This window comes from Anopheles merus, chromosome 2L, assembly GCF_017562075.2.
Source record: "Anopheles merus strain MAF chromosome 2L, AmerM5.1, whole genome shotgun sequence".
Lineage (NCBI taxonomy): Eukaryota > Metazoa > Arthropoda > Insecta > Diptera > Culicidae > Anopheles > Anopheles merus.
Window position 1 is genome coordinate 41,155,721 of NC_054083.1, and position 12,079 is coordinate 41,167,799.

Sequence of the window (12,079 nt, forward strand, 5' to 3'; positions counted from 1 at the left end):
ACGGAAAACGACTCATGCATTCTAAAAATAGCAAAAAGCTGATGGCGCCATCTGTTTCTAGGATACCCAATGAAATGAATAAAATAAAACAAAAATGGGAAACAACAAATGATTTTTTCGGATAAGGCCAAGAAAATCAATCAATTAAATAATAAATGTGAAAAAACAGAAACAGAACAATTCTCTTGCCTTATTACATGTACGAGAGGAGTTTTTGTGCCAAAGTCTAAGTTTGACAGATCCTCCGTCTAATAAAGCCTTAAGGGCCGTGGCAACGCTTTTTCGCTGATCGGATGCGATTTTATCGGACGAAATTTATATGGGATTTGACAGATAACGTCGGACATGCGATTTCGTCGTTCGACGTTATCTGTCAAATTATATAGACCAATTTGATAGCCCGTCCAATAAAATCGCATGCGAAAAAGCGTTGCCACGGCCCTAAGCATATCAGAAAATCGGTAGGAATACAGATAAACCGGTATTTCTGGTCACACTGTTCGTGAGTTGGAGGGGGATGTTTGTGACAGCTGGCCGCAGTAAAAACCAAAACAAATGCATATTCTGTTCTCCCCTTTCTGGCGGTGCTGCTAACGGAGGCCAGATAGATCTGTTTCTAATCGCGTCCCGAGCCGTGCGCTAGTCCTTTACACACCGTACCACCTGGTGTCGCGCGTCATACGCTCCGGTAAATTGTTTCTAGTGTAAAACACAACAAAAAAAAAAAAAACAACACGATGGCACTGTCGCTATGCAGAAAGCAAGTGCTCGGTGCGACCTGCCGGCTAAACAGCAGAATATTGCAGTTCGAAATTTCAAAGGTAAGCAGTGGGACGTGGCAAAACTGTCCGCCTTCCACCAGAAATTAATTCGACCTTGAGCTTGAATCAAGCAGGGCGAGCAAAACACGCATCTGCGGAAGAGCAGTAGGCAGCCGTTCCGTAGTACGCAATAAAGCGATCTGTTGGAACGGCTCCGCCGTAGATTAGTTAACTCGCGCAAGCACCTTGTTACGTCATTGTGGAATAAATAGAACGTTGCCTCCTGTACAACTGTAAACGTTTGCTACAAAGTAGCAAAACGATCGGCAAAACGCAAATGACGTTGCAGGGTTTCATATAGATGCCGGGAATAATGTGACGCCAAAGCAAGGGGTAACATCCCGATCAGATCGACCCGGTCGTGAACCGGTTAGCGTGAACCCCCACCACCACCACCACCACCATTTACCGTCGGTCGGGGTGGCTTAATTTGCATACGGTATCGTTCGTTTTGCTACATTCGTTTTGTGTGTTTGTTTTCTTCTCCCCCCCTCAGGTACTGGCCTGCCGGTATTCGACGCAAAAGAAGCGCTCCAAAATCTACGCCAGCGCGGACGAAGCGATCGCAGACATTCCCGACGGTGCGAAACTGCTGGTCGGCGGGTTCGGGCTGTGCGGTATCCCGGAGAACCTGATTGCGGCACTGGTAGCGCAGCGCAAAAAAGATCTCACCGTCGTGTCCAACAATGCCGGTAAGATTGTTTTCTCATTTTCGTTTTGCGTTAGAAAGCTGATCGACAAGAATCGGTTAAGATGGGAGCGTTTCCCCCCCTTTTTTTTTTAAATCACACACACACACACACACACACACACACACACACACACACACACACACACACACACACACACACACACACACACACACAAAGTGCCTTTCGGTTTCACTTCCAAGGTTATCGGAATCGTACAAGACGTTTCGCGCGTGTTTGCGTGTGAGCGCATGTGGCGCGATTAGAAAACACACCTCCCGCATGGTGGGTGCGCGCACACGTCCACAGCAAAGGGCCACACTATTGGTGTATTGGTGTACAATTGGGTGTGTTCGGCACTGATCCGTGCGGGGGATTGGCCAGTTGGGACCGCCCCACGTTGCCCACAGCCATACCACCGCGCGGTGCCGGCGGTTGTTGCTAATTCTGGATCGAGCGTTGATGCCGTGTTTTGACGGCATCGCATCAGCATTGTTGCCTGGCAACATCACACACATGCTGCTGCACGGTATGCCGCCGCTCGACACTGTCGCGGCACTGTATTGGAACCAAAAATAGAAACCCATATGGATGTGTTCGTACGGTTTCACTCAAATGCGCAAAGCAAGTGGTATGATTAAGCATGTTCAAGCGAAACTGCTCTTAAAATGTTTTGTTTCGCAGACAAAATCACGGCAGTGGGCCGAGGATATACACTCCTTCCCTATGTTATCTGTGGCAGATACACGTTATCGCGCATTATGACTATTTATTCACGTTAAAACTATTGCGCTACTACGTGGGCAACGTAGCAGGAATGAAGTGTTTTGTTTCCCTTTGGAGATAAGTAACTAGTGATGCATTTATCGTGGCAAAGATGAGTCCAAAGAATCACGCGAGCAACGGTCCCTTTTGTTTTGCGAATCACACACCATACACGCAACATTCAATCGCGTAATCAGTAATCGAATAATCGGCGGCATTTAACCTATTTGTGTATGGGATACATTTTTACACAACCTCGCAATGGTGGTGCGGTGCGTTTATAATCTTCACATCTCTCTTTCTCCACGATATTAATATTTATACATCGCGCAAAAGATGCATCAAATTTCGGGCGCAAAGCACAAACCCGCCAACGACCCGTGTGTGTCCCGAGGGGTTAAGGAAGCGCGCTGCCTGCCATCCTCGTTTGGGTCACCCCATCATCGTGCCCCACCGGCGAGATAGGGGATCCTGATCAATGATCGTTTTTTTGTTTGTTGCCTGCCTAATTTTTCCACTCCCCCATCGGGATTGAGTTTAAATTGTAGCGTTGACCTTAACGCCACACGCGAAAGTGTTTTTTCGCGAAAGTGTCACCCGCCGGGTGGGTGATGTGGTCCGGGAAGCATTGACCACTATGACTTCTCCAAAATTGGTAAAACACCAAAATGTCAAACGCCCTGTTTTGTTAGAGAGGCGAGTCCGGGGACGGTTCAGTATCGCCGTCGTCGTTGTCGTTGTCCTGTCGGTTGAGAAGGAATTCGTGACGTAATGGAACAAGGCGCGTTGTGAAACACAAGCGGGAATTTATGCCTGTGTTGGCATGGAAAAGGCTAGGAGGCCATTTTTTCCCTTCTTCTAATTTTAGCAAATCTCTCGTAAGTCGATGCTCAATGCTGGAAAGTACAAGCAGAGGAAGGCAAAAACGTTACACCAAACACAGCAGCATAGCGTGATGTCACGGCTGCAGGTCAGGTCTAGGGGTGTGTTACGCCGAGATAAGTGATACCAAATTCCGGGAAAAACTGGTTCATCGTGCCTCCCGTTCGAATTCGTCTGCTTTGCGAAACAGTGGCGCACGCTTATCTCCGACTCCGGCGGGTGTAGCAGCTTTGTTTTGAGCGCAATGGGTCTCGACGGCCCCAAAAATCAGGTGATTTTGGACGAGCGGGGGGTGGCTTGACTAATTGATAACGCCATTTCAACGTACAGCCGCCACCCAAATCAGCGTGTTGAATCAACAACGAAACAAATTGTGACGACTGACGAGTGAATTTCCTTCGCAGAAAGAATGTGTGAATAAATTAACATACTTAATTAGTTTACCTACAGGGTTTTCCAGGAGTTCTCATCGCAGTAGGACACTTTATTGACTCCTTCTTACGTGAAATGAACTTAATGGAATGGGAATTGGAATCCCTACCCTTATTGGACAAATGCAATAGCAATTTCCAACGAGTCTGTTCAATAAGCGTTCAATTTCCAACATACGAAGTTCACTTCCAATAGGAAAAAGTCAAGGAAGTGTCACACAACTATTAGAAAAACCCTGTAAAACCCTGCAATGCTACAAATCGCTCTTCTAACACTGTCTCCCTCTCTCTCTGTTCCTTCCATGGTATGTGGCAGGTGTGGACACATTCGGGCTCGGGCTGCTGCTGAAGGAGAAGCTGATCAAGCGCATGATCGCATCGTACGTCGGCGAGAATGCCGAATTCGAGCGGCAGTATCTGTCGGGCGAGCTGGAGCTCGAGCTGACGCCGCAGGGCACGCTGGCCGAGCGTATCCGGGCCGGGGGTGCGGGCGTTCCCGCCTTCTTCACACCGACCGCCTACGGTACGCTCGTGCACGAGGGCGGCTCGCCGATCAAGTACGGCCCGGGCGGGACGATCGAGATCGCGAGCGAACCGCGCCCGATGCAGCTGTTCAACGGCAAGCCGTACATCATGGAGGAAGCGATCACGGGCGACTTTGCGCTGGTAAAGGCGCACGTGGCCGACGAAGCCGGCAACCTGATCTTCAACAAGTCGGCGCGCAACTTCAACCCGCCCATGTGCAAGGCGGCCAAGGTGACGATCGTGGAGGTGGAGGAGATCGTGCCGGTCGGTTCGCTCGACCCGGACCAGGTGCACATGCCGAGCGTGTTTGTGCATCGCATCATCAAGGGCCCGTCGTACGAGAAGCGCATCGAGCGGTTGCGGGTGCGGGACGCGAAAAAGGCGGGCGCATCGTCGTCGGTGGTGTCGTCCACGCCGGCCGCCAAGATGCGCGAGCGCATCGTGAAGCGGGTGGCGATGGAGTACCGGGATGGTATGCACATCAACCTGGGCATCGGCATACCGGTGCTGTCGTCCAACTACATTCCGGCCGGTATGAATGTGCTGCTGCAGTCGGAGAACGGCATCCTGGGGTTGGGTCCGTTCCCCGAGAAGGACCGCGTCGATCCGGATCTGATCAATGCGGGCAAGGAAACGGTGACGGTACTGCCGGGTGCGTCCTACTTCTCGTCCGACGACAGCTTTGCGATGATTCGCGGCGGCCACATCGACATTACGGTGCTCGGTGCGATGGAGGTGTCGCAGTACGGTGATCTGGCCAACTGGATGATTCCCGTGCGTACTTTGAAGCCTAAGATGTACTTAGAAACGACAGTAATGGTAGTATTTTTTGCTTCTTTTTTTCTTCTCTTTCAGGGTAAGCTGGTGAAGGGTATGGGAGGCGCGATGGATCTTGTGGCAGCCCCCGGCACCAAGGTGATCGTGACGATGGAACACAACGCCAAGGACGGTTCGCACAAGATTCTGTCCAACTGCAACCTGCCCGTGACGGGCCGGAACTGCGTCGACATGATCATCACCGAGAAGGCCGTGTTCAACGTGGACAAGGAGCGGGGCCTGACGTTGATGGAGCTGGCGGAAGACTGCACCGTGGAGGAGGTCATTACCAGCACCGGTTGCGAGTTTTCCGTTTCACCCGACCTGAAGAAGATGGCCCAGGTGGACAGCGCGTGATAACACACACACACACACGGCCACAATGCGAACAGAAAGCGACGTTCAAATACAATGTAAAAAGCAAAAGTTACAACAACAGAAAAATCCCCATTCAAGGCGCGCTCGTGGGGTAGTAGATGTGTAAGAACAAGCAGAACACTGAAGTGAAATCATTTTCGCATGATTTTTGCTCAGGTGGCAAACGCATTTAACGCAACGCAACTAACGTACGATGGCAAAAAGTGTCAGTACACATGGTGACACACGATGAACTGGCAAATTCAACTAAACATATATATATACATAAGAACAGTTTGGAAAGCTCTTGCGTGAGGATAAAGTCGTATATAGAAATCTAATTTCCCAACTCACTCACAAAACAAAACCTGTAAGAAGTGGCATTGAAATAATAATAATAAAAAAACTGAAATATACATCAACCTGTTTCTTTTGTATTATCCCGCTCGTGTGATGATAGGTTTATGAATATTATAATTTTGCATAAATCCTTTCTTGATGTTTTCCCCCTCCCCCCATTTGACTCGCCAGTTATTTTCTGTCTCTCTTTTGTAATCCCTTTCTAGTGCTTTCGCAAAATGTGTGAATGATTTTTACCGCCGTTTAATGCATATTAAGATTGCAATAATCCAACGACCGGTTTTTTTTTTAACTCAACTCAGTGTGCAATCAGTTGCTTTGCACCGCCAAAAAGGGGGGGAAGGTTCAATCTGGTTCGTCACTTTAACCACCGTTGAAGTTCTTTGTGGCTTTTTCGTCATCGAAACAACCTTTCTTTTGCACGTCTATTGCATCTATTTCCTCGAAAATCTCAGTGTCCCTGGCGCATCCTCATCACAGGCATAATTTACTGCCATTTCTCGCACTTTTGACTGCCACTGCAAAGATCAAGGGCACCACTACTACAAGGGAGTGTTAAAATTATGGCTCGCTCTCAATCAACACCTCTTTCGCAGCTTCGAAGCGGTACATTACACAAACCCCCCCCGGCCCCTAACGAGGTAGTAGTCTCGTAGGTAGTAAAGACAAACGAGCCGTATTGTTGTAACACGCACACACACACACGATCACTTCCTTTTGCCTTGCTTGTGCCCCTCACAGGGAGCCCGCACGGGGACACGACGATCGACCGATTATTACCACGAACCCATCGTCTATCGAGAGTGTTGCACGAAACGATCCACGAATCACGAGCTCAGATGATCATCAAATATGTGATGTTTTTTTCTTCTTCTTCATCATCTATCTCCTCCTTTCGTTCCTTTTGTTCGGCTTGTTAGGGTTTATCAATCGCTTAGCCTTGCCAAGGCTAAAGAGCTGCTTGATGCGTTCGCACGTCCGACGGAGGGTGTAAGGCTTCCTATATTAAGACAGACAAAAAACGGGTTTTTCTTCTTCTTTTACGGGATTAGGCCATTTGGGTGGCGTGGCCAGGAATAAGCATAATAATCACGACCTTAACACACACGCACACGCAACACGCCTAATAATATACTGGTCAGGTTGGCTGCAGTAGGTCAACCTACTGATACGACCGATTAGGAAGCCGTAACACACACCTGAACCCTTTTCGGGCCTACAGTTCAGCTACAGGCAGGATCAGGTTAGGGTCACAAAAAGCTATAGCATCATTGCAATGTTGTCCCGTGTGTTCTGAGAGATGGCACAGCATGATGGGAATAGTTAGACATTGTTGCGTGGAGATAATTCTAATAGAAATCGAGAGACTTCAGACCTTTAGGAGAGCTGGCCGTATTACCCGAGCGTTACATAAAATGTACTGATGGTAATATAGAGCAAATTAGTTAATTTGATCCAATTACACAGCGGGGCAACTTAATTTCAAAGATATCCTTTACTCTGAAGAGTATCCCAAAATGAATGACCTAGAAAATCCGATTAAAGTGAGGTATTTCTGACGACCCCTTAAAAGACCTAAAACAAAAATCAAACCCATATAGGTCCTGACACCAATACATTACTTAATCTGGTTCAAGAACTGCACATGACCTAATACCGGTCCAGGAACCAATACTGATCATACCGGTCCATGAACTGATCATCCACTCATACCTGCTCTAGAACAGATCATGAACCCATACTGGTCCTAGAACTAATCATGAACCCATACTGGTTCTGGAACCTATTAAGAACCCATACCAGTCGTGGAACCGATCATGAACCCATACTAGTCTAGGAACCTAGCAAGAACCCATACCGATCCAGAAATATATTACGGTTTTACCGATATTAGTACCTGCAACTCTTCGGGCTTTGGAACGATACTTGGTCCAGATCGGGAACCGAAACAGTTCCAGTTCTAGTGAACAAACCATTAGGAAATAGCGTATGAATTGTATTAATAGAATTTGTATAGTAATAAGTAAAGATCAATTGAATGTAGAGCAAATAAAGATCAATTGAAATAAGAAAAAAAAATCTAATACGAATCCTACTATTAACGGCGAAAACGATTTCCAATCAAACGACATATCGGCGGCAACTAAGAATATTATGTCTATCCTTCCCAATTTAAAAACATCACTTGAACCTTCCCACCTTGCCAATTAAATCATCACCAATTTGAGCCGGCGCAGCAGTCCTTCTTTACCTTTACCACCTAAGCTTATCACCCCCCCATGGCTTACCTCTATGTGTCACCTTTGACCGAAAAAGCGATGCAACCTTCCACGGCCTGTTGCATAGCAACAAGAGCGCCAAATCCACCTGTGTCCGGGCACGCGTTGTACGAAATTAAAATGACTTTCGATTATTTCTGGCTGATTGAAAATTGCACACTACCCTCTCCCCCCCACTGCCATATTGGAAATATCAACCGGTTGAACTCTCTTTCTGTCCGGCTGTCTGTCAGGGGTCACACACACACACACATCACCATGCGTCAAATGAGCGTCCGAGGCACCTTTCTTCTGCTGCACCACATGGCTTCAATCTAACACCGAACCAAGGTGTCTTAGCAATTATTCCTAGACCAAACAGGCGAAAAAAACTAGCGTGCGAGAGAGAGAGAGAGAGAGAGAGAGAGAGAGAGATGGGTAAAAGGTTGTGGGCATACCTGTGCTGAATCTTCTTCGCTTTGCTTCATAAATCACGCGCGCGGGAGATGTGAGCCCGAAAACGCAGCAGCCAAAAAATGCAACCGCCAACCAGCAACGAGCGGCGGCGACCGGTGCGTTGTTGTCCACTTGACAACAACCACACACACACACACACACACACGGAGCTGAACAGCAAACACGAGCGCCGTCGGTGCGTCTGAAACGATCGTGTAGGAAAATGTTAACGACTTTTAAGTATATGCACACACAGAGAAACGACCGGGCACGGCCACACACACCGGGCGACCGAAGAAGACTTACCCAATACGTGCGCCTCCTGCTCTTCGGGCGGGCGCGTGCGAAGGAAGATGCGCTTGCTTCGATTTAGCTGCTGCATACGAAACGCTGTCACACACACGGCTCGTCTTCTTTCTGTCTCGCGCGTCTCATCGTTTGCATCGGGGGAGGTGAAATGTCGTGCGCGGGTCGGAGACACACACATTGTGGGCTTTTCGTGATTTTCGGACGGCCTAGTATAAAAGCTCGGGCCGGGCATCCGGAATGATAACAGTAACCGTTTGCAGCAGCAGCAACCAACAGGTAGTCCAACCAACCCAACCATCCCGCAAGGAGCCAACGCGACAAGCCTTGAAGATGTACAAACAATCGGTAAGGTGGTCTGGCCCGGCCAACGTTCTGCCTGGTCCGGTCCGGCTTCTATCTCGCCACGGTCACGGTGAATAACTTTCCTTGGTTTTCCCCATTCCAGCTCATCCTGCTCTCCTGTGCCCTGGCACTGACGCTGGCCGCACCGCCCGCACCGCTCACCAAACGCTCGCCGCAGGGTGGCCCGGACGCGGAAGCGACCGTCGTGGCGCAGGACCAGATCATCAACGAGGGCGGCTCGTACGCGTACAACTACGAGACGAGCAACGGCATCAAGGCGCGCCAGACGAGCGACAACGGCGTGTCGGCGAACGGCGAGTACTCGTTCCTCGCCCCCGACGGTACCTCCTACTCGGTCGTGTACGTCGCGGACGAGAACGGATTCCAGCCGCAGGGCGCCCACCTGCCGACCGAGCCGCCAGCGCCCGAGCACGTGATCAAGCTACTGGAGGATCTGCGCGCCAACCCGCCGTCCGATCCGGAGTTCGATCTGGCCTCGCTCGATGCCACCCTTGCCCGGCTTCGCGCCACCCAGGGCTAGAAGAACCGAGTGAACCGAGAGAACAGATGATGATGATGATGCAGCAAGCAGTTTGTACATAGCTTCAACCGACCGCGTTGGACTCGCCTCACCTAATTCCCCGTCTCCCACCACAACACACCTCTCCTCGCCCCCATTGCCTCACCTTGTGCAGGACACGCAGCCGTACTACGATGCGTCCTTGCGGGGCTGCTCCTCCATCGTCCGAGGCACCTTCCCGGTCGATTAGTTAGTTTCAATTTAGTTTCAATTGTCCCTAGCACCGAATAATAAAAAAAAGAATGAATTGCAATTACCAATGTCACGCACTTGAACACTTCTTGGCCTACTACTTCAAGTTACACAGTTTCCCACGCGCTGTGTGCCGCGCTCTTCTGGTAAAGCGTTCAGCTCGCCTGCTGTGATGTAACGGCTGCGGTAACGCATTTATTCAAATGCGTGTCCTCGAACGAAGAGTCCAGGTCGCCCCCATCCGGTTTCGGGAAGAGTTACAACTCCGCCGAGATGGCGTGTGACCTCTGCCGTGTGTGATAATGATGATGGTGATGATGTTGCGAAAGAAAATTTATTCATCCAAAGCCCGTCGCTGAAGTCACGCACTCCCCAAGAGGCGGACGACCCGATTGATCGGTTCGATTTGATTGGACAGCGGCGGGCAGGTTGAATATTAATTGGGATTTATTTTGAGAAATATTTGGAAATCCTTAAATTGGATTTGGGCAATACGTGGGAGAGAACGTAATCGACAGACGAATTGGGTTCATCGATAACTGCTTATTGCGGAATATCAAACGGTTTGCGTGGATGATCTTCAGGTGCTGAAGTCATCATGCGGATTAGACTTGAGAAAAGTTACTAAAAGCTGGCCTACGGGTTCATTTTTTCGTTCTAAATAGAGTGTTTGCGTTTTGGATACTTAAGGATCACAAATGGTCGATCATGCGAAGATCCTACCTAGTGATGTGCTCTCTGGAGCGCACCCACGACTCCGATCCGACTCCGACTATTGGTAGTCCGATTCCGACACCGGCAAAATGGGAACCACTAGTTCTGCCCGGAGTCGTCCGGAGCAGCCCCGAATCGTCCGGAGTTGTCCAGAGTCGACCGGAGTCGACCGGAGTCGGGGTCATTTAGAGTATTGACGGGTAAAGTTGGCAAAAAAAAACCGGAGTCATCTCGGACCCGACTACGAAAATGTTGTAACCAACTTCGGAAGGTAGGGCCGCGATGCATTATCCCGAATCGTTTGGAATCGTCTGGAGTCATCCGGAGTCGCCCGTAGTCGTTCGGACGGTTGCTTTGAGTTGGCCTTCGAAGCAAAGGCCTGTATACGAAATGCAAACGCAAACGACGGCGTCACCCGGACCCGGACTCCGACGGACTCTGGACGACTCCTGTAGACTCCGGACGACTCCAGACAATTCCAAACGACTCCGGATAACTAGAGCCTACCATTTAGTACACATCACTAGATCCTAACATCCAAAGATAGACTGTTGGATCTATTGGTTTGCCCGTATATGGCACATCCAATGTTTATGACATCCTTCTCTTGTCTGCTGAAAGGACAGGAAATTTGACTCTTAATTTTCATATACTGAAGAAGCTGGGCACCGATCGTACGCACGGTTTCAGCAGGAGTATATTGTAGGAGGACGATAAATTGAAAGATTTTGGGAATTGTTGGATAATTTGATGAATGGAATTCAGTTTGATGTAGGAATACTAAAGAGTATCTAAAGAGTAGAGAGTTAACATTAGATCCTCTTGGTAAACGAACGACCGAACCGACGAATCATATGTGATATTGATCTTCAACGAACAAAGAAAGTGTTTTTAATCAGTTAATCAAACAACGTATTTAAATTATCAAAGTATTATTCATTCATTTTGTCTGTGTTTTTTTCTTTTCTCTATAATGTGAGGTTTGTCAAAACTATTCCTTAACCTGGGCTCTGGGTTGCTTTTGTATGCTTCTGCACATCTCCCTGTGTTTCTATGTGTGTGTGTGTGTGTCTGTGATCTGCTCTAAATTGGTCTGTGAATCTGTTGCGCTAGTAATGAGCAAAACGCTCACCACCCCTTTTGCGCTGCTGTGTAAATTGATCAACTTTGCTTTGTTTTATTCTGTGGCGATGTTGAAATGTTGTCGTACAGGCATAATACAAAACTTCTAATACACACGGCACGCAAACAACACACACTAAGGATGATGGTGTATTGCATAATTTTTTTATGTTTCGCTATGTCTCTCTCTCTCTCTCTCTATAAACCTAACAAGGAAAACAATCGATGCTGCACATTCGCAGTGTTCGTGTGTGTTTTTGTGTGTGATTTTTTGTTTAAATCTGACCACCATAAAGTTAAACCCACTTGAAAATTACCTATCACTAAACATTCTAGCATTGCTACAACAAAACAAAAAAAAAAAGAAAAAAACAAACAAAAAATAAGGAAAACCAGCAATTAACACACTTAAAAACACCCACGTGATTAGAGTGTGGTGCTACAGTGTGTGTGTGTGTAT

At 48.3% G+C, this 12,079-nt stretch overlaps 2 protein-coding genes across 2 annotated transcripts; both read left to right on the top strand.

Annotated features, from left to right (window-relative positions):
- Positions 1-546: 546 nt before the first annotated feature.
- Positions 547-5,702, top strand: LOC121592960 (succinyl-CoA:3-ketoacid-coenzyme A transferase, mitochondrial). The gene is made up of 4 exons (XM_041914928.1): positions 547-821; positions 1,318-1,513; positions 3,905-4,887; positions 4,969-5,702. The coding sequence occupies exons 1-4, from the start codon at positions 738-740 to the stop codon at positions 5,284-5,286; spliced, it is 1,581 nt and encodes a 526-aa protein (XP_041770862.1). The 5' UTR covers positions 547-737; the 3' UTR covers positions 5,287-5,702.
- A 3,204-nt stretch (positions 5,703-8,906) lies between these two features.
- Positions 8,907-9,854, top strand: LOC121592961 (endocuticle structural glycoprotein SgAbd-4-like). Its single transcript, XM_041914929.1, has 2 exons — positions 8,907-9,014; positions 9,115-9,854. Exons 1-2 carry the CDS (start codon positions 8,907-8,909, stop codon positions 9,550-9,552), a joined length of 546 nt encoding a protein of 181 aa, XP_041770863.1. The 3' UTR covers positions 9,553-9,854.
- Positions 9,855-12,079: the final 2,225 nt, after the last annotated feature.

What these genes read in the sequence shown, in the direction of transcription:
- LOC121592961 (XM_041914929.1), top strand. Translation starts at nt 8,907, where the DNA reads ATGATAACAGTAACCGTTTGCAGCAGCAGCAACCAACAGGTAGTCCAA. An exon ending in TGAAGATGTACAAACAATCG is followed by an intron (nt 9,015 to 9,114) that starts GTAAGGTGGTCT and finishes TCCCCATTCCAG; the next exon opens with CTCATCCTGCTCTCCTGTGC.
- LOC121592960 (XM_041914928.1), top strand. Translation starts at nt 738, where the DNA reads ATGGCACTGTCGCTATGCAGAAAGCAAGTGCTCGGTGCGACCTGCCGG. An exon ending in TGCAGTTCGAAATTTCAAAG is followed by an intron (nt 822 to 1,317) that starts GTAAGCAGTGGG and finishes TCCCCCCCTCAG; the next exon opens with GTACTGGCCTGCCGGTATTC. An exon ending in CGTCGTGTCCAACAATGCCG is followed by an intron (nt 1,514 to 3,904) that starts GTAAGATTGTTT and finishes GGTATGTGGCAG; the next exon opens with GTGTGGACACATTCGGGCTC.